General features: G+C 44.4%; 1 protein-coding gene across 1 annotated transcript in view; it reads right to left on the minus strand.

The window, feature by feature from the left end:
- The window catches only part of Ppp1r12b (protein phosphatase 1 regulatory subunit 12B), a 159858-nt gene that overhangs the window by 56578 nt on the left and 76783 nt on the right, over nt 1-26497 (minus strand). Inside the window, exons 15-19 of the mRNA XM_051204053.1 lie at nt 14043-14133; nt 10412-10615; nt 9178-9370; nt 8983-9083; nt 8121-8159 (exon numbers count right to left, since the gene is read on the minus strand). Coding sequence (XP_051060010.1) covers nt 8121-8159; nt 8983-9083; nt 9178-9370; nt 10412-10615; nt 14043-14133 — 628 coding nt within the window. The remainder of the gene's footprint in view (nt 1-8120; nt 8160-8982; nt 9084-9177; nt 9371-10411; nt 10616-14042; nt 14134-26497) is intronic.

Here is a 26497-nt window from a genome sequence, read left to right on the forward strand (position 1 = left end):
CTGGGTTTCCAAGGAGTACATGTGAGCTTTGATTACTGTGATTCCCTTGGCAACGGCATGACCTAAAATTAATGGAGCTCAGAAGAGGAAGGTGCCAAAAGGAACTTTGTTCTTGAGATGGTTTATGCAGCCGGGGCTAGAGCAAGGCACGGCCCATATATAGAAAATCATAGGACCGCAGTATTTTAAGAAACTACAGCTACAAAACAAGTACAAATGTACAGAGAGAGCAGAGATCCTTCCAGGTCAGGGTGGCGGTGGCCACTAGGGAAGATTCTTGAGTGCACACTGGATGGCAAGCAACTTCCCAAATAGAGCTGGTTGCCTGCCACCTACCCATCTCCATTCTCTGCTCTCAACTGCCACTGTCACTAACTGCACAGACCGGGGACAGCTTGCTATTCTATAAACAGAATGCCTGCCAGCTCCCCAGGGCCGGATCCCAGAGAACTGCTCATAACGGTCCTTGCGTATTAAATCTATCCCTATTTAAAAAAAAAGAAAAATCCTACGAGCACTGTCACACTATCAAATTTCTCAGACATCTCCAAACTCTCATTCTGAATACTTTTATGTATTTATTCTTTCCCTTATCTGTCAAAAGATAAAGAAGTTGAGTGAAAAAAAATCTGTATTTTATTATCCTTTTAACTCTGCTAAAAGCAAGAGAAAAGCTTACCAAGAGGAAAAGATTGTGGTTGCTATATGGTGTCCTATAAATTATTACTTTACTACATAAATAACTAGGTCTACCCGAGAGCTTACCTACAGTGTCTTTATACTCGGGCAAGCTGTTGTTCCAACTCAACAGTGCAGTCTTGCCTGGGAAATACCTTACCATATTAGGCAATCAGGCCCCAATAGAGAGGAAAAAGCAAAACAGACCTAGGATTTTACCTAAAAGGAAAAGGGCCAAGACACTGTCCAGTGGCAAAGAATGAGCACGCCAAGGTGCTTCATGAGATTGCGTAACAAGATTCAAAACCACTGCTTGAGAAAAAAGTTCCAGCAAACAGCTAGGAGCAGTTGTGAAAGATTAGAGAAAAAGCAGAGATTCATCCAGAGGGGAGGGGAGGGAGGAGAAAACTAGTAAAGACCTGTATAGACAGAACTGCCGGGAAATCCACGGACGAAAAGGAGCAAAGACTCAGCAGTTTGCGGGAAAATGCAAGTCAGCGTGACCCACGAAGAACCCGCGGGGATTTGCTTTGCTTGGGAGCTCACAGGGTACTGAGTGAAATGTGAAACACTCAGCCTTCTTCCTTTCTACACATTCTTTCCCCCTCTCTACCTCAGCAATCCTTCAAAACTGCCTCCAAATGCCTCGGAAAGCCAGGTGTGGTGGCATGTCTGTACTCTCAGCAATCAGGAAGGAGGGTGAGGGGTCAGCCAGGGCTCTATGGCGAGGCCCTGACTAAATAAACCAACAGTAAAAGTATTCTTGTTAGAGTTAGAGGAACCTGGGCCATTTCTCAACTCTCCAAACAATTTTTTTTTTTTAAGGGAAAATTAGATGACTTTACAATCACGCGATTCTAAAGGCTGATAAAAGTCCCAAGAGTCATGTTCTAGACGGATTTAGGAACTTAGGAGTCACCAATAACCTCCATGTACTAGCTTCACTTTTTATTACGGAGGTCAAACACTAGGTACTAAGTCTCTCCAGTTTACAAACGGGGGAACCAAAGCAAAGAGAGGTGTCTTATCTAAAACCGTTCGGCTGGGATTTTCGTGCAGGGAACACAGTTCCTGAGTCTGTACTGGGCTTCTGTGCTCTACCGCCTGTCATAGCAGGCTGAGATGCATGAAAAACAAAGATACAATTGAACGCAGTTGTGAACGGGGGATGGGATGCCACCACCCTTGCATTCATTCTTCTGCGGGCCTCCGTGTGACCTGTTTCTTTTTAACCGTTCAGTGTATGTGTGTACGACAGAAAGGTGTTCAGGCCTTTAGGCATTACGGTGCACATTAAGGGGCTAAGAGGACAACTTTTGGGAGTTTGCTCTCTCCTTTCACTGTGGGTTCTGGGGATTGGACCTGGGTCATCAGATTCTCATGCAAAACTGAGCCATTGCATTGGCCCTGTTATCTTAAAAATGAGACGGTTAACTCGATGGCTTAGAAGCTGTTCAGTTCTAAATGCTGTGATGGTCACTGGAGCCACCGCAAGCTCGATCACAGTTCAGAATTTCAGTAGCGTCTAGAAATCAATGTTTATCAAAGAAAAACTTGGTAAGTGAAGTGGAAGAGCCAGTTAAAAAAATACAACAAAGCTGAAAAAAACAAATAAGATAAAGCAAAGGGGACCCAGAGGTGAGTTGACTCAACAATCTTCCTGATTAATTAGCAAGTGTGCCCACCCCTCCCCACCCCACACCCTGCCCCGTAATTCTTTAAGAACATGTTCACTGCAGAGAGGCAATGGTCTTTATTTCAAAGGGTGTCAAGAAGAGGCTCTGGGGTATTCAGTTCTTTATACCACTTTGATAAAAAAAAAAAAAAAAAAAAAAAAAAGACACAGCTTCCCAGCTCACATCCGTTCGTCTGAGCTCACATCACAGTCTGTCAACGCAGACTGATCTGATTGCCCTGGTCCGTGCGACACCTCTGTTTCTCTTTACTCTGCTTTTCCATAGCACTTATTGTCTATTTACTCTAAGTGTTCCTTTATTGCTGGTCCCTCTTGTTGGGAAGCAAATTACACTAGAACAGGACTTTTTTGCTTATTGTTGTATCTTTAGACTGTAGAAAAATGTCTGCCCACAAATGAAAGAACAGGAAGATTCTATCTAACAAGAGGGGAGAGGGCAGCACAAAACACTAAGTGCATATATTTAGTGGTTGGCATTACAGACATTTCTGGGGCATCAATTTCTTGTTAACACTCAGAACTAAGCCTTGCCAGCAAATTTAAATTGCACTCTCTCATTTATTTAGTTGGGAAATGCCTACATTAAATTGCTTACCTCTTTTAGAGCACCTTACCAGCAGATCTTTCCACTAGCAGGCCAACAGTTATCTACAACAGGGAGTGGGCTTTCCTAACAAAAGAATTCCTACTTCCTGACAAAACTAGCTGCCCATCTATGTCAAGGGCTGCAGATGAACAGTGACGCTCTTACTCCTGAGTCTATCCTCTGCAAAACTTCCAAGTTCTGTAAGATGTTCCTACACTCACAGAGGTCAGAAGGTACTAGCAAGTGTTATCAGCTAGGCAAAAATTCCAAATGGATGAATAGGGTATGGCAAAGAATGTAAGCCATATTTTCATGTCTGTGTCATTACTGACACACAAGAAAGGGTTCCTGATGCAGGCCATAGGATCACCCTGAGATTTCATGTCTCCAAATAATTTGCTTCTTTGGGTCTTAGTTTTCTTAAGAGTGCCATTAAGTTCTTGAACCAAGTTATTTGTAAATTATTTTGTAGCTCATGATACAAAGAGTTACAAGGTGAATGTCTTTACTGTATTGGATTGGCTTCTTCACAAGTCATTAAAAGCAAAAGCAGCTTGTTTGTGATTCCTCCTCTTTTTAGAGCATAATTCTGCTTGCTCACCAACATCTCTGCTGATGACTGTGCCCTCTAGTGATAGAGTCAGTTAACAGGACTGGGCTGGCACAGACTGTCCCAGAAGATGGGGAAAAACGAGCAAATTTCATGTCACCCAAAAGACAGGCCAAGTGCGCCCATGGCTGTAGATACCCTAGACTGTCATTGATACAAAAGCCACCCAACCCTTTTCTGCAATTTTGCTTTCCATGAGTTTAGCTACTCACAGTTAAACTGCTTAAAAAGACTAAATGGAAATTCCAGAATTAACACATTTTTAAAAATGTGTGTTGTTTTGAGTGGTGTGATAAAATCTCACAGCACCAGCTCTGTCCTGCCTGGAACATGAATCATCTCTTCGTCAAGAACCTGTCATATTCTCCCATTAGTCACTGAAGAGCCTTCATAGCTATCAGATCAACCTTTAAGACATTAAGACTGCAGTGTGTGTATGTTTAAGTTACCCTTATTTTACTAAGTAATGTCCTGAAAACATAAAAGTAGTGAGCTGGTCATATTATTCAGTATACATATTATTTACTGTGACTGAATTGTAGGTTAAAATTCATCATGGTTATGTAAGAGAAAACATAGTACATGTACAGTACAGTACTAACTGCAATTCTAAGCAACCCCCCCAACCATTTTGGAAAATCTTCTTCATGGATAAAGGAGGACTACTATACACCAAGCACACTTCTGAATATAAAGATATTCATGATAACATTTAAATTCATTTTTTTTACTTAGTAATTCAAAAGATAACTAAAGACAACCTGCTACATACCTACTGTGGATAATGAAACAGAATTCCTTTAAAAATATCTGTCAAGGAGGTACTAAGATTTCAAATTACACATTCTTTGTCGGTTTCACTTGCTGGTGGATTTACCAGTGGGTGGGTTTTGACCAAAACCCTTTACTCTGCTGAGCTTAAGCAAGGTCCCCACATTTCTGTGTTCCCTAGACTCACAATAACAACATGCGACTCATCTCTTCATTAACTATTTTGTACATGAGAAAACATTGGTGCTATCCTTGACCATGAATCTCATCTGTAAATAAATCTTAGTTACATTTTTACAAGTACCTAAAAGAGGAAATGGATTGTAGTGATGTCAGCAGAGCTTAGGTTACACAGAAGGCCTTCCCGGCCATGCAGTTGTTAACCGGCATGTGGCGAGTAGTTAAAAAGAGAGGGATCTTTTGAGTAGTTAAAAAGAGAGGAAAGAGTCGTGCTGGGAGTCATTTTACTCTAATCCCAAGTGGAGGAATACGGCAGAGATAATAACCACTGAAGTTTGCTTAAGGTTAAATATAGCTGGACGAGTCCAAACAAAAGTATGGTGACAAATCAGAAACATGACTGTCCTTTGGGTCACAGAACTGACTGGAAAGGGATAAAAGGACCGTATGAGGCGATGGAAAAGTCCTACAACCTGCTGGGTGTCAGATACATGCCAAGATTCCCCAAGCGATGCATGTTAAATTTATGATTGTACTGATTACACATTGTATTTCAGTTGAAAAGCAGATGTCATAGTCTTTAAAAACAACAGGTATCACCACTCTAGGGAGAGAGAGGAGAGGATGCGGTACCACCTCAATAGCAGACAGAATTTCAATGAATAACGAGGGAGGAAAGAACGGCACCAGCGTCCGCGGTTTCCATACTGAGGAGCTACAGTGACACTTCAAGTGAATGCCCCTCTCTGACTGGCACATTGATTGCCACAGAGTCAAGTCAACATCACTGCTTAATGGACAGACAGTATGGTATAGGAGAGAAGAGAGAGAATGGCCCTAAGATCATTGGTCCTACTGACTGCCTTTAGGTGGGATTGTAGCAAGTTATTCTGGGTCATCACCAGATATTTTTTCCCATGGGCCCGTAGGGAAAATGCTACTAGAATTAGCAAAGAGTGCACCAACCAGAGAGGAAAACAAACAACAAGTGAAGAAAAAAAAATGTAAGACTATTTAAAAAGGCAGCCTCACCTAGGCTGACCCATCAGCAGCCTTCCCTTTGCAGAACTCAAGTAGTGTTGGGGATGCCACCTCCCGGCAAGTGCTTCACAAACCCTAGCTTACCTAAATACACGCAAAGTTACCTACCCATCTGGAGGTACTAGGTTGCTTACTGTTTGCTTAGATTAATACTGCGGTCTGCCTGACATATGGGAAACACCAGTAGATAACACAGATAACTGGGTAAATGGAATATTCTTTAGTCTGACAAATGACGTGTGGGTCCAACCTTATCAGTCCATGATTTTCTACACAAAACCACAAAGTCTTTCCCTTTGTTTTGATTCAATGGTCTAAAAGTGAAATCCCCCAAGAAGCACTGTACCAAGACCATTTTAACTCTTTGTGCTTTCTACCCTAGGCTAGGATTTTCCAGCGTCCGTTAGTTTAGTACAGAGAGATTTTACTGACAAGACATTCTATGATAACAAAACCTTCCTTGTAATTCCTTGGATCTAAACGGTATTAACCCTATAGGGATTATGGTCCATTCTAGTGATTTGTAATCTATTACTCAGATTCTCTGTTTAAGCGCAGTTCCCCAAAGGAACCTTTCTGTCACCAAAAGTCTTTTCAAATCCCTTAAAGCAGCAGTTCTAAACCCTTTGGGTGCTGAATGACCCTTTCACAGGGGTCACCTAAGACCATCGAAAGACACAGATATTTACAATTCATAACAGTAGCAAAATTACAGTTATGCAGTATCAACAAAAATAATTTTGTGGTTGGGGGTCACCACAACATGAGAAACTATATTAATGGGTCACAGCATTAGGAAGATTGAGAACCACTGCCTTAAAGAATCTAGGAAGTTGCTGGCATACACAAGCAACCCCCCCTCTCACACACACTCCTGCTCCAAGGGATTTTTTATGTTATTTCTAAACAACACAATTCATCTTTGTTTCATAGCCTCAACATCATTCAAGGTAGACAATTCTTACCCATATTATCATTAATTACCACCCCACATTTAAGACAAGATCTCACTACATAGTCCAGTCTGGCCTTCAATTTGTCATATAGGAGGGAGCTGGGGATGGCTTAGATGGCCAAGTGGACCTGAGTTCAGATTCTCAGCACCTATATAAAAGGGCCACATAGTACTGCATGCTTGCAATCTGTACACTTGGAAGGTAGAAGACAGGAGGAGCCATAGACTTTGCTAACCGGCCAGTCTAGCTCAATTAATGAGCCCCAGGTTCAATGAGAGATCCTTTTGCAAATACTAAGGAAAGAATAATTGAAGAAATCACCTCATGTTGACCTCTGATCTCTATATAACATGTGCACACATATGTAAGTGCACCCACACCTACCTCCCAACACATGAACAGGAATACACACACACACACAGCCAGTACACACACACCACCAGTGCACCCACACCTACCTCCCAACACATGAACAGGAATACACACACACACACACACACACACACACACACACACACAGCCAGTACACACATCCCACCTCAAAACCAGAAAACTTGTGACCCTCCTGCCACAGACTCATAAGGGACTGAGAACATATTACCACCATGTAGTTACTGTTTGGGATCCTAACTATTGAGGCAGAACAATGATAATTTACTACTTATGTCTCTGCTGATAAAAAATGAGCTAGTTGTTGATTTTCTGTAAAGATCATTAAATATACTCTGGGACTAAATGTACAATAATGAACTGCATGGTACTAAAAGGCCATCATTTTACATGCTTTGAAAAGTAAAGCATACAGATTTGTATTAATTTGGTAAAAACCAAATTCCCTCTTTCTTCCAGTTAACACCCCAGTGCATAGAGGTGTCAGAGTAGATCAAGAGGAGGGGAGGGGTGGGCAGACCGAGAAGGAAGACTGAGTCAGGGAAAGAACAGAGGAGAGCAAGAAAAGAGACACCATAACAGAGGGAGCCGTTATAGGTTTAAAGAGAGATCTTTCCAGAGATCTACAAGGGTGATCCCAACTAACAGAGGGAGCCGTTATAGGTTTAAAGAGAGATCTTTCCAGAGATCTACAAGGGTGATCCCAACTAACAGTCTAAGCAAACACTAGATTACGGAGGAGTGTGGGTCAGGCCTTTCAGGGCCAGGAGGGATTGGATGGGTAAGTTACAAAGGAGGTAAGGTACTTACACCCTCACTTCAAAGACAAGCATGAGAGCTTGGAAATGGCCTCAAGTTTTATGTTCTCTATGTTTATGTTCTCTGTTAGAAGAGAGCCATTAGGAGCTGGTGATCACTTTTTTACTTTTCCCAAAGATTTCAAGTACTTTATCCAAACCAGTGTATTCGAGAGGAGAGAAGCAACCTGGAGCCTGGGATGGGGTTGACGACGGTGTTGACGACCGTGGGCTAGCTAGCACAGCAGGTGCGGCGGGCGGGAAGGATGCTCAGGACAGAGCCACCGCCCAGGGAAGGCCAGAGCCAACAAGCACCTGCCACACTGCTCGTCTCCACAGATCTGCTCATGTCCACTGACCACACGCCACGGAGCAAGACAGACAGGAGGGATCGGGCCACCAGACTGTCACTCACCCACGCTCCTTTGACCTCTTCAGAGACATCCGTTCCATCCTGAAACGGAAAGAGGAAACACAAAAGGGTCACACCCACAACCCTCTCTGAAAATGAAAACAACAAGGTCAATCACAGTCAATCACACCTCTTGGTATTTCAAACGCGGGCAATAAAAGCTGAAAGCCAGGTGACGCTAGTACTGCCACTTTCAATAGTTGTCACAGGCAGGGGACGTAGGAACACCACTGTGGTCAAAACTGTCAGACCGACCACAGTTGATAAAAAGGTAAAAGGCCTATGCCAATTTACAGACTTTAAGCCCTTTCAAATATTTTTAAACATTTTTTTTCAAAAAAAGGAAAATTTTTACTTGTTTACATTACATTTACAAAACATTTACATGAAACGTTTTACCTACATGCAAGTAAGTGCACCATATGCGTGACTATTAGTTTCCTGGAACCATGTGGGTACTGAGAATTGGACCTGGTTCTTCTGGAAATACAAGTACTCTTAACCCAAGCCATCTCTCCATACTCTTCCTTCAAAATTCCTATCATCCTAAAATAGTTCAACCATGGCTTACAGATACTATTAAGATGTTTAGCGTGCTTACAAGGTAGCTGTGAGTCTCTGGCTTTCAAAATTCTTCAGGTATGGAGTGTCTACTCTGTGCTCAGCAGTGCTCTAGGTACTCAGCAGACACAGACCAAATGAGTCCCACCCTACACACTAGTGGAGTCTTCTCTTTCCTTAGTGAAGGTTCTCTGCCATCTCTATCGGAGTCATGGCAGCATACGGGGCTCTTTCTTTTGACCTCAACGAGGAGGCTGGCAGCCACAGGCGATATCGTGTGCCCTGTACAGAGCAATGTACTTACATCATTTGTCCAGAAGTTAATGCCCGTGCCTCTTCGCCGGTCCTTAGTTCGCCTCCTCTCTCGGACAGACAGCCTGTTAGAGGACTGCTCATCCAAATCATCTTCTCTCTCTGCCCAAAGATAACACAGAATGTGGATCTTACAAACCTGAGACATGCACACCGGGCAGTGGCTTCTGAAGTTACCTATACATACCATTCTTGTCCATTTCTTTTGCAGCTGTGGCGTTTACGGTGGCCTCTGGGTTCTCAGAATCAGGGACTGAAGCTCTACTTGTCCGTAGTAGATGAGAACTAGTATAGAGTAAAGGTCTTGATGCAGAAGGAGACTCTGGTGGGGTTGTAGTCTTGTCTGCTTGAGCTGGGCACCTTAGGCGACGATAGATAGGCTGGAAATAGTCCACAGGATGAGATGTTAGTGGTCACGTTCACCCAAAGGATAAAGACAGTGGGCTTCTTCCCCAAAGGATAAAGACAGTGGGCTTCTTCAAAATGGGCCTTTTCGATGTGAAGGAGACTTAGTAATAGTTGATGTTCGATAAACATATATCAGCTGAATTAGCATTAGTAAGTGGTCAGGAACCAACAGTTTCTGAAGTCTTATTTGGAGGGTACCAGGATGACCACAGCAGCTGAGACAAACTGTGCCTAAAATGACCGAAGGGCACTAAATAGCTCAGGTAGGAATAATAATAAAAAGTCTTTTGACCTTGAAAATGGGAAACGCAACACTGATTTTGAGATGGAGTGCTCAACAACAGAGTTCACGGGAAAGAAAAAGCTCAGAAGTTTGAAGAAACAAGTGTGCTACAATGATGGAGGATAGAGAGCAAGAATGACCGTTCCAGCGCCGTCCCAACACTCCACCAACACGCCACAGGACTCGCTGCTGTCCTGGGCATCAAAGCCAGGCCTGGCACACGCTAGGCAAGGATGCGCCACCAACCACCTTCCCGCTTTCCCGAAGCTTTTGCAAATTTCTATTTTCCCCTTTGAATGTTTTCTGAGAGTTAAAACACAGAACAATTAGCCTTAGCCTAATTAACTGAAGACTCTCCAAGGCATAAATTCTTACTATAAATTAAGTTCACAATGTAGAGGTTACGTACTTTTGATTTTTAAGTCACAAAGCCAGAAACAATGAGGTAAGCAAGTCTGAGGGTCAGACAGAACTTGGCTTAAAGTCTGCTTCTGCAGGAAGTAGCTATGTGACCTTGAGTAAGCTAACTTGACTGAGCCTCAGCATCCTCGGGATGTAACACAGGGATAAACCATCCTCAGACAGGATGCTGAGGGTTTAGACAACGTGTTAGGGACCTGAGCACTACATTGTGTCTTTTAGGAATGGTTCAATGAAGCAAGGTCAACCAGCATTTACATACACCACCACCAGTGAAGGTTCACCAAATGGGCCAGCGACAGGAGCCCACCTCTTCCTCCAGGCTCGTGCCCAAAGGTGGCTGCTCCTCCCCAGCTTCCTTTGCTGGGGCAGCTGATGGCTCCTGCTTCTTGCTGCTCCCTTCGAGCCCACCAGGGTCTTCAAGCTTCTCAGCAGGCTGTTCCTGAGCCTGTCTTTCTGCCCTCGACCTGCTCAAAGTCCTCTCTGCTTCCTGAAGGTCTGTCAGGGTGACGCCCTGGGAAAATATCACGTCACATGGTAAAGACAGCTTCACACTAACACACAGGATTCTTGAGTGGGGAAACTGGCCCCAAAACAACCAAACGAGGCTCCCAAGATGCAACTGACGGCCATTTCTAGAACACATGCTTAAAATAAGCAACACAGTGTGCAGAGAACTCAGACCTAAATCTCTACATTATACTCTGAACTAATACTTTAGCTTTCCCAACTTGGTCTTCCAAAAATAGGTCAACAGTGGTATCTGCTGTTTCAGATGTATTTGGTTCATATCAAACTGTGCTCAATTATTTGAGAACACATTATCCTCTCCTAAGATCAAATGGTTACCTTCTTATTCTAAATACTGGAGAAAAACCCATTTTAAAAACCTGGTTCAAAAAGGTAAAAATTCATACTTAGGCTAAAACAACAAAACTTTCTGAAACACTATATTGGCTTTTCTCTAACCACTTCCTGAGTGACTCCGGGAATCACAGAGACGCGCTAACAACTGTTGCTCCCCTGGGATCGTTGGAGCAGCGGGCCAGAAGCAAAGCAAGCGACAGAGACTTGGGGCAGGAGGGCACTAGGAAGAGAGTGAGTGGTTATGTTCTCGCAGCCTCCGAGCAGGCATGTCCCGAAGCTAAAAGGCAGCCGCTGAGTACTAAATCCATAGCACCCTTTCATTTTATAGAATCATGTGTACACCTGGCATTGTCCGCATACACAGGTACACTTTTTTTGTGGAGGCCAGAAGGTGGTGTCGGGTCCCCTGAAGCTGGGGTTGCATGTGAGGCACCTGACATGGTGGGCTCAGAAAGCACCCTCCACTGCAGGACTCTCTCTCTCTCCAGCCTCAAAAGAACCTTTTAACTACTCATAATTTGACTCATTCGTTTTAAATTACTGATGTCTACAAGCAAACTACAGAGGCAAGTCAAGTGATTCCTTTCAAGAAACTTCCTTCAAAGAAGTATTTAATTTTAAGTTGTAAGTCTGCTATGGTGGATGTGTACCATGTGTATACAGAAGCCTGTGGAAACCAGAGAGGGAAATGGGTCCCCTGGAACTGAGTGACAGGCAGTAGATGCTAGGGACTGAACCCAGGTCCTCTGCAAGAGCAGTAAGTGCTCTTAACTGCCGAGCTAGCAATCCAGCACCCTTTCCAAGAACCTTTTAATATAGCAGAAACCACATGGAAAAAAATAGATGATCATCACAAGATACTGTGCATATTAAGATAGAGACACTGGGACAAAGGGAGATAGCCCAGTGGGTAGGAGCGATAGGACCAGGGTCTGGATCTCCAAAACCCATGTAACTAACACACCTATGGAGAGAAGGCAAGGCGAGTCTGGAGACTGCCCGGACGCTTGCTAAGTAAGCTAGTTTGCCTGGTCTGTTTGTGGTGAACAAGAGACCCTGCCTCAAACAAGCAATGACTAAACTGCGAAGTTGTCCCCTGACCTCAAAAAAGCACTGCTCTGGAAGGGTGTGAGGGGTAAGAGGCATCACAGCTAAAGGGAGCCTGTCCAAAGACTCAGAAACGGGGGGGGGGGGGGGGATGGCGCCGCTGTCTGCCAGCATTTTCGCAAATCTAAAGGGTGTGGGAGCGGGAGGCGGCCAGGGAAATAGTGGGACGGACGAAGGCTGGGTCATTTGCCACATTAGACAACTGGACACTGGCGCTCTGAATAATGTTTGTCTGGGGACCCGAGGTCCCTTTGAGAAAGTCAGTCACATGTTTTGATGGGGTTGAGGATCCTTCCTAGTTCTGATGAGAACCTTGGCTCTTTAGTGAGTCCTTTGCTACAAGATTTTTTTTTTTTTTAAAGAAACAGGGTCTTTATGTAGCCCAGGCCAACCTCTAAATCACTATGTAGCAGAGGCCAGCCTTGAGTTCCTGCTTCTACTACCTCTGCCTTCCAAGAGCTGGGATTATGGGCATGGCTTCATTATAAGATACTTACATGTCTTTGGCTCTTCCTCTTCTAATTATGTGTCTTTCTCTGTCTATTTTTCTCTGTCTCTTCGTAAGTACATTTAGAGCCATTTAAGAGTCGTCTATATTCCCCGCCATTACTTCTCGCTCATTGATAAACCCCATTTTGTATTTATATGCATACATACTCTGCTTACTGATACCCTGTACACTGAGGGAAAAGAGGATAGTAAAATATAATCAGTGGGCTACTGGAACGCTCCAGTGGGTAAAGGCACGCCACGCCCCCAAGTCTGAGGACCTGAGTTTGACATGTGGGACCTGCATGATAGAGAACCGAATCCTGTGAGTTGTCCTTTGACCTCCGCCACGTGTGCCATTCCACATTTTAAAACAACGTACAAAAACCGTCTACTTCACGTTCACTAGAGTGGTTATTATACTAAAACCCCCAGACTATAAAGCAGATATTGAGCGAGAACTAGGAAAGGAGGGAGCCTGTGGTTGCGGACAGGAGCGGGGAGCAGGGCAGCTATTGTAAGAATGCACCACAGTATTAAAAAGAGGACTACCATACAGTCCAGCGCATGTTTATATGCATGTACACAAAGGACTGAAGCAGGGTCTGGGAGATGCGTGAGCAGCCATTTGCACAGTGGTACTGTTATGGGAGCCATGCGTCTACTAAAAGGTGGGTGGTAAACAAATTGTGGATTATACATATAGCCTTAAAAAAAAATGATGCCATGCAGACAACACTGATGACCCATAGCATTATGTTACAGGAAATGAGCCAAGGGAGGCCAGGCCAAGCTGCTGGAAACCCTGGAGCAGTGGGTACAGGAAGCTGTGAGCCGCCTGACTGATGTGAGTGCGGGGGACTGAGCTCTGATTCTTTGCAAGAGTAGTGAGTGCCAACTGCTGAGGCATTATTCTAGCCTCTGTGCCATCACTTTTTAATTGCAGATAATATTTCACTGTAAGAACATGGCACATTTTGTTCATTCATTGGTTAATGAATATACATTTTTATAATAGGATAGTCCTGTGTATTATGGAGTACATTACTGGGTTGGTTCTATTTTTTTTTGGCTATTTTGAATAATTCTATTATATGATTGTCTATACAAAGTTTTTGTGTGAAATTATGCTTTTGCATATTTATCTAAGAGTATAGACTGTGTACAAACATAAACTCTTTGTTTAACATTTTCAAACGGCTATCGATTTCCTTAGAGATTCTGTGAAGGGCTACAAAGCTTCTTTAAGTTCTAAGCAATGCTGGAGTGATTAGTCTTGAGCCTGGGGGGGGGCAAAGGCGAGGGTGGGTGGAAACCGCTATAGACTTGGTTCTATACTGTGCAGCCTGAGAGACGATGACAACTGTGACGAAACAGCCAGAATAAAAGCATTCATAAATAAATGAATAAATGCGTGCTTCCACTGGGAAGGCAGAGAGAGACTAGACAGCACTGGGGTGTGGCAGAGTCTTGCTTACCTGAGTAGACCTTCGCGTCTGCCGAGCTTGTCTGGAGCGTGCTTTCCGTAAAGACTCTGCCTCCTCATCCCGTACAGGAGTCAGATAAGATCTGTGGGAGACAGGGAACAGCAGGTAAGACCTTTGCTCCATGCACTGCAGGAGCAAAAAGACTCCACCCACTGAAGGGATTCCCACGTGCTGAAAATAGATGTCATTAAAGGTCAGACGGCCAGAATGCTATATGCCACCAGCAAATGCTGGGATATCACTCAAAATATTTGTAAATGTGTACAGAGGAGTACACCTGTAAAAAGAGAATTGAGTTTTATCTCTTCTTGTCCTTCCAATTTTTCTTTTTCTTTTCTCGCCTTACTGGTCCGTCCAGGAATTGCAGAGCATGCTAAAGAGAGGTGGTGACATAAGTATTCGTTCTCTGTCCCCATTCTCAGTACTTTACCACTAAAAGGGATGTTGGCTCTAAAATTTCTCTAGACACCACTCATTAAAATAAACTAAAACTGTATTCTGGTGGGGAGCAGGCTAAGGTTTGTGGTGCACTGGGGCATATGTCCTCCTGTTCACATGGAGATTATAAGGTGATGTCAAGGGTCTTCATCACTCTGTGTATGTGTGTGTGTGTGTGTGCGCGCGCGCACGTGTGTGCGTGCACAAGCAAACATTAATGTGTGTAAATTCAGGGGTGCACATCTCACTGTGTACGCATACCACAGCAATATGTATAGAGGTTAGAGGGCAACTCTGAGCATCATTCCTTAACCTTTACCTTATTGGAGACGGGCTTGCCTTACCACTGCAGATGGCAGGCCATGGGTCCAGAAGCTTTTCCTGTCTCCACGTCCTATCTCCCCACAGGACCACCTGGATCCCAGGCGAGCCGCTACGCACCCAGCTTTCATGTGGGCTCTGGGGTTGAGTGCAGGTGGTCTCACTTCTGCTCACTGAGTCGTCTCCCAAGCCCGTCTGAATTATTTTTTGAAACAAAGTCTGACTAAAACTGATTTGGCTAGATTGGCTGGCCAGTAAGATTCTGGCAAACCTCCTTTCCCTGCATCCCCAGCGACGAGATTACCGTTGTGTGCCAACACAGCTTTTTAGGTGAGTGCTAGGGATCTTAACTCGGGACCTCAGGCTTGCATAGCAAAATCATACCGGTTTCTATTTACAACTCTAAGTTTCAAACAAAAGGACCCGGGTGTTGTGTTTACCCTTTGCTTTCGTGCCTGTGTGTACATGCTAGTCAAGCATGCTATCGCTGAGCCACACATTAAGCTCATGCGGGTATGCGTGTGGTCCAGGTGTGTGTGGAAGCTGGAAACCAGTGTCAAGCGGCTTCCTTCATCAATCTGCGCTTCACTTCCTTTGAAGCAGATTCTGCACTGAACCTGGAGCTCACCAGTTCAGCTGGACTAGGCGGCTAGCAAGCCCCAGGGAGACGCCACCTCTACCTCCCCAGTTGTTGGACTACAGTGAGGCTGCTATACTCAGTGTTTATATTGGGGGTCCAAACTCAGGACCTTGTACTTACATGGCAAGCATTTTACCAGCTCAGCCATGCCCCTCAGCCCCAAAATGTGCCACTACTCTTTAAGGTTTCTACACTCAGCTGGGCGCTGGAGGTGCACACCTTTAATCCCAGCACTTGGGAGGCGGAGGCAGATGGATCTCTGTGAGTTCAAAGGAATGCAGCCTTTGATTTTCTCTTCTCATGATATAGTGGACATTGTGAGTTAAGGTTATGTGTGTTGGAATTGTTCTTTTCCAGTCTATTTTCTATAATGATACATGTATGATCTGGGTTATTTAATTTAAAACAATTCACCAATAAAAACTACCTGAGTTAGTGTTCTTTGGAGGAAGCTTTCCAATAAAATATTCAAATTCTGTAATAGGTTACATTTCTGTTTTGAAACCAATATTCTGTTTTTTCAGGGAATTTTCTCTTTTTTTATTTGGTGGTAGACAGCTTCTCATAAAACCCTTATAATAAAGTCTAATTTCTATAGCAGTTTTTTTTTTTTTATTTTTCTCTTCCTTTTTTTGAATCAGGGTTTCTCTGTATAGCCCTGGCTGTCCTGGAACTCTCTCTGTAGACCAGGTGGCCTTGAACTCAGAGATGCACCTGCCTCCCAAGTGCTGGAATTAAAAGTGTACACCACCACTGCCTGGCTTAGTAGTTATTTTCAGCAGACCAATTTGATCCAGTTCTAAAATCCTGGGTAGAGAAGACACAATTATCCCCACCTTGCAGATGAGTCAATTGAGGCCCAAGAGAGTATTAAAATAGACAGGAACACAAGGTCATTCACCAACAAACATTATCACTACGCTCTCGTGCACCCAGACTTTCCTTACTTTATTCAACAACGAAAAAACATTTGTTTCTTTCCCAAAGCATGATGACATTCCAGCTACATGGATTAATGGACCAAGACGTAGACGTATCTTCCTCTAATTCTACGAGCAGGGGGAGTGAGTAGACGGAGGGAGGTGCCTTGCCCCGGCCTTCCTCTGCTATCCTCTGATGTCTCCCTAAAGTTTGCCATGCTGAACGAACACTCTGGCTTTTATGTTTACAGATGTTGCCATCAATATGTTATAAGGCTGCTGTGAACAAATCATAAACATGAAATAACATGAGGGACTAGGTTCTCCTTTGGAGGGCACAATTGGCTCTGCAAGCAGTCAGGTGTTACTTGATGCAGAGTGGAATGGGAGGTCAACACTGGGGAATGTGTAAAATAAAAAAAAGACCGCTGGGTTCTTCTTCAACCTCTTAGGCAAAATGTTTCTCAAGACTTCAGTCATCTGTAACCATAGTGAATTCATATTTATGCTGATTGTGGAAAAAGGCCTTTACATCTTCTTGCTAAAAGCTTATTCACTGGTCTGGCCAAATACAGTCATCTCTATATTCCAAGGGGATTGTTTCCAGCGACCCTCCCTGTAGCCTAAGCCATGAGCGCTCAAGTCTCTTACAGCATTTGCAGACATTTTATACACCTTCTTTAAATATATACCTTAAAGCATCTCTAGCTTATTTCCATTGCCCAATACAATGTAAATGCTGTGAAACTGGTAGTTATATGACACTAGCTAAGGAATGGCAAGAGAAAATTATCTGCTCACATTAAGCAGAGATGTACTTTTTTTCCCCTCATGAATATTTTCAACCCAGAGTTGGTTGAATCCACAGATTCATAATTTGTGATACAGAGCATTAATTGTACTGTTTCTCATATTCTATTGGCCACTTTCTTTAGTTCCTTCAAGGGGACTTCGTATGACAATGAAATGTCCAGTAACCAGTCTAATGTAGAAGCCAGTAGCCATGTGTAGCTAGCTAGGGCAACAGAGGGCATCACTTTTAACTTCATTTGTCATTGCATTTAAATAGCCACACAGGGATGCTGACTACGACTCTGGGAAGCACAGCTCTGGAGCCCTGAGGATACCCTGAAAAGGCATTTCTCAGCTCTCTCCTTAAATGTGTACAGCACACACCTAACAGAGTTCAGGAGGACGGCGAGTTTGATGATATGCTCTTCTCCAAGTTCTTGTTTTTCTTCTGTGCTCCCCACAGGCAATATTACATAGCCTTACGCTGTTTATAATGCAGTAATTTTCAGTTTTACGACCTAGTGCCGGGGCTCCGACCTTCAGGGAATTTACGGGTCCAGCAAACAGGAAGATGTCCACGGACCAGAGCGCCTCAGAGCCACTTTCTTCTAATTGCAGTATTTATACTCTGCTGTCCCCACATGCCTTCTTCAGCCATACCACCCTGCATTCCCTTTGCCTCCCCTTGACACACAGAACTCCAAGAAAACAGACTGTTACCTCCGTGTGCAGGCCTGCATAGCAGAACGAAGGTCAAGACACGCATGGGGACCAACGGCAAGACAGGTGAGTGGCTGCCGGCAGACACTGCAGGCTCAGCACCCGCCTCCCTTGGAAACTAGAGACAGCTTGCACTGCCACTGCTACCCAGCAGGCCACAGACACAGCCTGCAATTTGCTAAGAAGCCGCTGCTAGGAAGGAGGAAGAGGGAGTGGGGAGGAGGGTAAAATCTTGGGGCCCAGCAAACCAATGGTGCTAACAGTCCCCAAAATACCATTCCATTATACTCATTATTTTTCATATACCATACCAAACTAATCAATACTCCTCGTCATTTGACAGGGGGGAGAGGAAGAGGAACTCTTCCGTATCTGCAGGAGGCAGAGCGGAGAGGTGCAGCATTCCCATCCTGGATGCTATTTCGTCTGCCCTTGGGCTGTCCACCCAAGTGAGCTGTAAATACTGCCTCACCAGAGGCTTGGCCCAGCCAGCTGGCATACGCTGAGAGAGGGAAGGAGGCAGATAAGAAAGAACACAGGGCAGGAATGCAAAGACAAATTTCAGCTCTGCAGAAAGGGGTTAAGCCTGGGTAGCAGAAGACTGTAGGCATTTCCCAGGCTGAGGGTCAGGAAGATTCCCACATCTCAGTGTGCTTTCTGCCGTTGTGATAAACACTGACCAAAAGCAACTTCAGGGAGGAAAGGGTCTATTTAGCTTACAGTCCATCTAGGGGAGCCGGCAGGGGAACTCGGGGCAGGAAGCACAGGAGAGGCTTCAGAGGAACGCTGCTTACTGGCTGGATCCCAAGCCTTCATTCATCTACCTTTCTTATACAACCCAGGGTTCCCTGCCCTGGGGTGGCATCGTCTTCAGTGGGACAGGCCCTCAGCAATCATTTAGCAACCAGGACACGTCTACAAGCCTATCTGGGGGGGGGGTTCAATTCCTCGGTCGAGGGTCCCTTTTTTCAGGTATGTCCAGGTTTGTGTCAACTGGACAGACTAGCACACTAGCACGTGCCACAAATTCCGGTATGGTTTGATTTCACCGTTTAACTGCATTCTCAGGGTTACGTGCCAGCATAGACTCTAATTGAGCATTGGTATCAGTGCTGAAGCCCAAGCAAGGGACCCACAGTATCACTCCAGTAACCAAAAAGACAAGGAAAGGTACAGAGAGAACAAAGGCAGGGGCATTTCCAAATCTTCTAGACTGGTGCCATCAGGGACAAATTTGCAAGTTCCGTTCCATGGGAAAGGCAGGAGTATCTGGCCCTAAATGTCAACAGTGTGGAGTCTTCAACCCTTGAGTATACGTTCTTGGAATAAAGGACCAGAAAATAAATATTTAAATTATGTGTCCCCCAACAGTGCCCAAGCAGTCGTTGATGAGCATCAAGGGCGGGACTATGAACCCACTGCCAACACACCACACTGATGACACTGGGCAGACACATCAGAAACCGTCTAAAATGTTTGCCCCTGGCCACTCACAGAGAAACTCTGCAGGGACCCAACTCTAGCCTCAAAGCTCTACAGCATTATCCTATAGCTCAGAGAACTCTTTTTTTCTGTACTCGGCCAACCTGACTATTGTGTGTGACCTACCTTCAATCAGCAATGTCTAATCTCAAATTCTCCTCCTTCTGAACATTTGCTCAAAAAAAAAAAAAAAAAAAAAGCCAGTGTTCAGGGCCAAAGCCACTTTCACAAACGACAGTGTTTTACTCATGTAGGTCACCACATAATTAGTTCACTGGTCACAGCAGGTGTTAGCGATGCCAAGACTGGCAGACACACACGTGCCAACAAGGCCAGTGCATGCTGCTCCACTGCACACCCACAGGCTACAGCGTCGAGACCTGGCCAACTGTTCCAACATTTATCACTGAATGCAGAACAGAGCAGGGTACCGTCACTGTTCTACTGTTTAAGGCAAGAAAGCCAACACGTAATATACACATAGAAATAACTCAAATCTTTTGTTTTTCAAGACAGGGTTCCTTTGTGTAACAGCTCTGGCTGTCCTGGAACTTGCTTTGTAGTCCAGGGTGGCCTTGAACTTACAGAGACCTGTCTGCCTCTGCTTCCCTGGTGCTGAATTAAAAGTGTGTACCACCACCGCCCAGCAACTCAAATCTTCATAGGAAGGATGACAAATTGTGGAGTATGTACATGATAACATTTACATGAGCATTACAAAATAAACTAAAAAGTACCACAATATACAACAGAAAACACCTGAACTTAAATCAACTAAAATAACAACAATAATATCAAATCACCAAAAATACATATTAAAGAAACAGGAAACTAGGAAAGCCTATAAACAGAACACAAAGCATTTCACTAGTAGCTAGAAAATACCCACTTAAAACAGAGAGAAGCTACTTTATCTTTCTTTGATTGGCAAAAAATGAAAGACAAAAACAGGGTGCTTCTAATGTAATCCAGTTGTAAACAAGAGAGAAATATGCACTCACCATTTAGTCTCAGAATTCCCATTTAGAGAGAACTATCTTTGAGAAACTCTTGCATACTTATACAAGGGAATATGAATAAGAGTACACACAGCAGTATTATGATTAGTATTATGAGAGATAGACAGGAAGCACCTCAATGTCCATAGGAAACAATGGATATAATCATATAATGAACTAAAACATTTAAAAAGGAAAACAAAAAAAAAAAAAAAAAACACTGTTGAAAGAAAGAATTTTCACAATGTCAGGAATGATTCAACACACATAAAATATAAAAGCTTGTAAAAAGCATTGTGTATGTGTATAAAAAGATGAAGTAGTAACAGTAGCGATAAAAGTTTGAGAATGACAAACACCAGATTCAGAACTGGGCTACTGTTAGGGTAGGAGTCAAGGGTTGCCAGGGAGGAGACCTACAAGCACTTACACCACATCCTTAATGCTTCATTTTAAAAACTGAAGCACATCTAGCAGGATGCTGAGATGCAATCTTATCAGAGGATAGATAGTCTGCACACTCAAAATGTTTAGTAATTTTTACATGGAAAAAGGCATACATATCATGACTTAAATAGAGTATGTACAGATGTTAGCAACGGTCTTGCTGGGGGTAAGAATATGGACTGCTTCATTAAAACATGGTCATTGTGGAACATTTTATAAGCTAATGGTTGAAAGATCTTAGATTTGAAGAAAACATAATTAAGCCAGATGCAGTGGCTCACACCTGTGATCTCAGCACTGACGGCACAAGAGAGAATTGAACAAAAGGCTTGTCACAAGTTCAAAACTATCCTGTGCTAGAATGGGACTCTGTCTGAAAACAAGAAACCAAGGACCATTTTGAGTAGTAAAATATACACTGAATGAAAAGAAGAATAAAAGGAGGACATGGCTACTCCTAAGGGTTGAAGTTTTTATTGTAGATATAAGGGAGAGGAGGAGGCGGAGGCATTTGGAAGAGTCCACAGTGAACGTGACCAGCAGATGGATGGGGAGAAGGGGAAGGGGAGAAGGATGAGCCAGGAGCCAAGAGGCCTGGAGACAGGAGCCAGCAGCGGTGGCCAAGGGGCCAAACAGGCGGGTAGCCAAAATGGCGGAGGTTATGTAGGGAAGAGCAGCTGGGGGACGGGCAGCTAGCCCAGGCCCAGTGCAGGAGAGCCATGCCAGCCAGGGGGTGTGACAGGCAGGGGCTGAGGGACACTGGCAGCCAGAGCCCACTTTGATAGGTTAATAGGCATCTCAGTTAGCCAGACTGTCCCGGGTTGGAGCCCTAACGTACACAACAGGGTTTATGTTTTATATCTGAAGCTAATCACACGCATGGGAAGCACAGGTGTCCTCCAAAACATGCCAAATGCTACTGCCCCACTCTGTAGACTTAACAGTGAGCTTGGGTCTACTGAACGGAGATCTCTTGTGCTCCATCCATCCAATGCTAACCACCCCTCTTAAGCCCTAAGAATGTAGGCACTATTCTCTGTAATTAATTAGCAGACAGTTACTGATACATGGAGTCTGGCTAGCACAGTTATGTGCCTTATGTGTGATTTCCTATTCGTTTGGTACTTTGCTACTTCTCAGTTCAGCCAGGAGTGTCTTTCCTTCTTTCCAGACATTTTCCCATCTTACCTTTTCTTTCATCCACCCTGGACACCATATATAAAAGTAAAGAAGGCCTGATCATGAGCAGAATCTTATGAGGTGAGGGACACAGTGATAATTAAGGCTTAAGAGCAAAAAGGCCAAAGATTCTTCTGGAAAGAAAACCTGATGCTTTGAGGGGCTAAGGAATGCAACCACCACAGGGGAGCAACGATCAGGACCTAAGGAGGAAGAGGGTCCCTTAAGGCGGGGGGGTGGGGGTGGGGATGGGGGTGTCATGGAGCACAGTCTGGGATTTGAAGCAGGAGCAGGGAGCCAGTGCCCGGCCGGCCGTATCTGCAGAGCACAGACTTGGGGAGAGAGAAGGAAGGGGAGGGGAGAGCCACAGGTCCAATGGCAGAGCACTACAGATGGGAGAAGAGGGAAATCAGAAAGATGTTTGGTTTGGGCTACACGGGCCCTGTACATGCCGAGCAGGCACCCCATGGCGAGGCGACATCCCCAGGTAGAGGGAGGACTTGCTTACAGGGTACCGTGAGCTAAGAAGGAATAGGCTTCTAGCAAGTGTTCATTTTGGTTCTCTGTCAGCAAACACTTCTAGTTTGATGTCTGAATTCCTCAGTTCGGTAGCATATACGCAGGATAATTTAAAAAAAAATATGTAAGAAGAGACTTTTCCTGTTTTAAAGGCCAGAAGAATAAATGGTCTAATCTGGTTTGTTGCTGCCCTTTTTTATTATTATTACTATTACTATTATTAGTATTTCTTTTACATTCCAATCCCAGTCCCCCCCTCCCCTTCTCTCCTCCTAGAGCAGAACTCTATGGACAGATGAGGCAACCGGAGAAGATCTGTTAAAGAGGGAGGACCCTGGGAAGACAAGATGCCTACACGTTAAAGATGACCCAGGAATGGAAAAGACGCACAGAAGGAACTTGAGAATGGCAAAGGGAGTCAGGGAGGAATGGCGTAAGAGGTCATGGTAACTCTTAAGAGCAACAGTGAAGTTCGTGGCGTGCTGCTGACAGTTCAAGGTTAAAGGTGAGATGGCCATGGAACCCAATCATTAAGGACACGGCCTACACCAGGGCAATGTCACTAGGTCAGCAGGGGGGCGGGGTGTCTATCTTATTTCAGTAGGCTGAGTGAGGAGGAAGCTAGGAAGTGGAGAAAGTGAAATCAGAGGGCTTCTTCGGGACGAACAGGCAGCTAGAAAGGGTGAGCTTGGTAACATCAGAGCACGGTGCAGGGCCAGCGGTGAGACCCGCGATGGGAAAAGGATGGCTCCAAGGACAAATCTTGTCAGTGCAGAGTACAATTCTGTGAGGGAGCAACCAAACTTGCGGTTTTTGCTTCCCATTATTTATGAGTTGTGTGTGCCAAGAGCTGTTTTAAACACCACTGGCTTCACTGTAATGGAATTTGGTTCCTGAAGGGTCCTTGAGGCAGCACTATGCTTTACTTACTCCTCAACGACCAGTGGACCATTTCCAGCACCAGAGGGAGCATGGGGGCTGTAAATCACAAGCTCAGTCTTACCCACCTCAGGTTACAAGATGGAGATTTCCTGAGAGGAAATGAATCAAAGAGGCAGGTAAGTAACTTGCCCAGAGTCCTTAAGACCCGATGAAAGGGTGCTGTTTAAAGAAGAACCTGGAAAACCACCACCTAGGTAACTGCTGACAGCTAGGCCCTATCTGTAAATGCTTCGTAAGCAGAAATGTCACCCAATGCTCCAGACCTCTGCCAAAGATAAAATTCTTATAGCCAGCATCCTCACCCAATACTGCCCAAGACAACTTCTCTTCTGATTCTCAGAAGCCCTTCGTTTCTCATCAGATCTGGTGTGTTTTCAGAAGTGACATCTCTAATACTCATTTCCTTGAAGCATTATGGTTCCTTTAACGACATCAAGGCATCTGACCATCATGCTTGTATTGTCAGGCTCATGGTATGGATGGTCTAGCTAAGGTTAACCTCTTAGATGCCTTTGTGTGATGCTGCTAAACCAAAAGAATGGTGAATGGGGTCCTGAAGACCTGGTTTTAAATCCTTGCTTTTTCATTACCATGACAACCCAAAAGTACTTTAATCTATCTGAGCTTTAATTCTTACATGTACTATGGGGGAAAGAGGGCCTGGGCATAGAACTAACTTTCAAAATCATTACTTTTTAAAGTCTACTTAACCCTTCCATGTATGTAAAAGCTGAGTCAGGTTCCACCCCCATGAAGCCCATTCTAGCTGTACTATCCTCCGTCACTCACATTGTTTTTCTCCTGAAACCCTAATATATTGGCTGGAACACAATGCTGAACTAAAGGAGACAATGAGTGTATTGGAAATCTTCAGTATTGAGAGTACAAGGTATGGCATATCCTTTCTTACCATACCTATAGGTCTTAGCACAACACCAAGTACATAGATGTTCATTAAGACAGTCACTGAAAACTTGGGATCCCATAATTTTGGCATTTAATACTGTCTATATATTCCCTAAATTCCCTAGTTAGCCAGCGGAGAAACCCAGACTAGAGAGGTTACATAGTTTGCCTGTGAAGGCATCAGCTGCTTTGTAGAAAGGTAAAGTACCCAGCTATCCCACTTACAATATGGGGAGCTTTTAATCCTGTGCCTGTGCTGTCCTTTGAAGAAGGGCTTTCACGTGCTAGAAGCTGCCTGCATTTCCCATGTTAGAGCACTTAAAATGGAATATGGGAGATGTGCTCATCTGAAAACTAATCCAAACACAAACAAGAATCTCTGAGGTCACATGTCCTAGACTGGCATTCCTCTGCTGCCACCTTAAGGGCAGAGGAAATTACTACAATTTTATTAAAATAGTTGATCTAAGGCTCTGGGGTATGAAGAAAACACTGTAAAAAGCAACAATTCACAAGTTCACAACACAGTGCCAAAAACAGCGGCACACCATTTAATCGGTCACATCAGTCTAAGAACTGTGATGGAAAAGAACATGGTGGAGAGGATCCTGCCTTCAGCTTGGAGCTGGGGAGCAGAGTGGTTAGCAGTAGGTTTAAGGAGCTCCCATCGGCACAGGAAAAGACTTTCTGAACAGAACACCGTTAGCACCGGCACTAGATCAACAGTTAACGAGCGGGACCCCATGACACTGAGAAGCTTCTGCACAGCCAGGACATCCACTGCTTGGACACAGCAGCCACCTACAGAATGGGAAGAGACTTTCACCAACTACACATCTGAGAGAGGACCAATACCTAAAGTACACAAAGAACTCAAGAAACCACATATCGAGGAGACAAATGACTCGATTAAAAATGGGGCACAGATCGAAACAGAATTCTCAATAGGGGAAACTCAAATGGCTGAGACGCGCTTAAAGAAATGGTCAGCATCCCCAGCCATCAGGGGAACGCAAATCAAAACTACCTTGAGATTTCATCTCCCACCTGTCAGGAAGACTATGACCAATAACACAAATGACAGCCCATAATGGCAAGGATGTTGGGTAAGGGAACCTGGGGTGGAACCAAACAGTAATGGTCTAAAACGAGAAAAAAAGTAGTGATGAAATGACTCCTAATGATACTCTGCTACATTCATAGGTCAGTGCCTGAGCAGATGGGAACACTGTGCAGAATGTTGAGACACCTTAGGACACTCAGCCCTAAATGGGAGGTCTCCATCAAATCCCCTCCCTTCAGAGCTCAGGGGACCCAGAAAAAGAGCTGCAGAGAGGGTAAGAGCCAGAGGGGCGGAGCACGTCGGAGACCACGCCCCCACACCAACTGAGCAAAGCTCACAGGAGCTTGCAGAGACTGAGGCTGTAGGCACAGGGCCTGCATGGCCGCACCACGTCCCCTGTGAATGCATTATGCCTCCAGGTCAGTGTCTATGGGACTCCTGAGGGCAGGGACAGTGGCTCTTAGCCTTCTCTGGGGCTCTTTTCCTTTGGTTGGCTAGTCTTCTTCAACTTCAGTGTGGTAGTTTTTGCTTGATCTTATATTTTTAGGAATGAATGACTGACTGACTGACTGAATAAATGAAAACCTAGCCACTAGGGTGAAGATTAACAGCTCAGATGTCACTCATACCTGCTGGTGGAGGAAAACAAAAAACAAAAAACAAACCCGTTTTCTCCAGTAGAGTGACACTGTGTCAACCACACCAGGGCAGGCCTCACAGTCAGGAGTGATTGACAAACATGGAACATGCTCTGCAGATTGTGTGCTTTTATTTCCTTACAGTTTAGTACTTTTAATTCATTTTGGGGTGTGCTTTTGTTGTTGTATTGGGTTATTGTTTGTTTTTTGGGAAAGAACCTAAAGTGTTGGGTGGGTCGGGAGGGAAAAAGGATCTGGAAGGACTTGGGGGAGGGGAAGAATACAATCAAAATACATTTAAATTTCAAATTAATTTTTTTAACTTTCTTTTTATCTGGTTTTGCCTTTCACATCACACTCGTGAGTCCCATTCATTTCCCTACCCTTTCATACCCACTCTCTGCCTTTGCAAACCCCCCCCCCCAACAGAACAGAATTTAA

The sequence above is a fragment of the Phodopus roborovskii genome, unplaced genomic scaffold, assembly GCF_943737965.1.
Source record: "Phodopus roborovskii unplaced genomic scaffold, PHOROB, whole genome shotgun sequence".
Classification (NCBI taxonomy): Eukaryota; Metazoa; Chordata; class Mammalia; order Rodentia; family Cricetidae; genus Phodopus; species Phodopus roborovskii.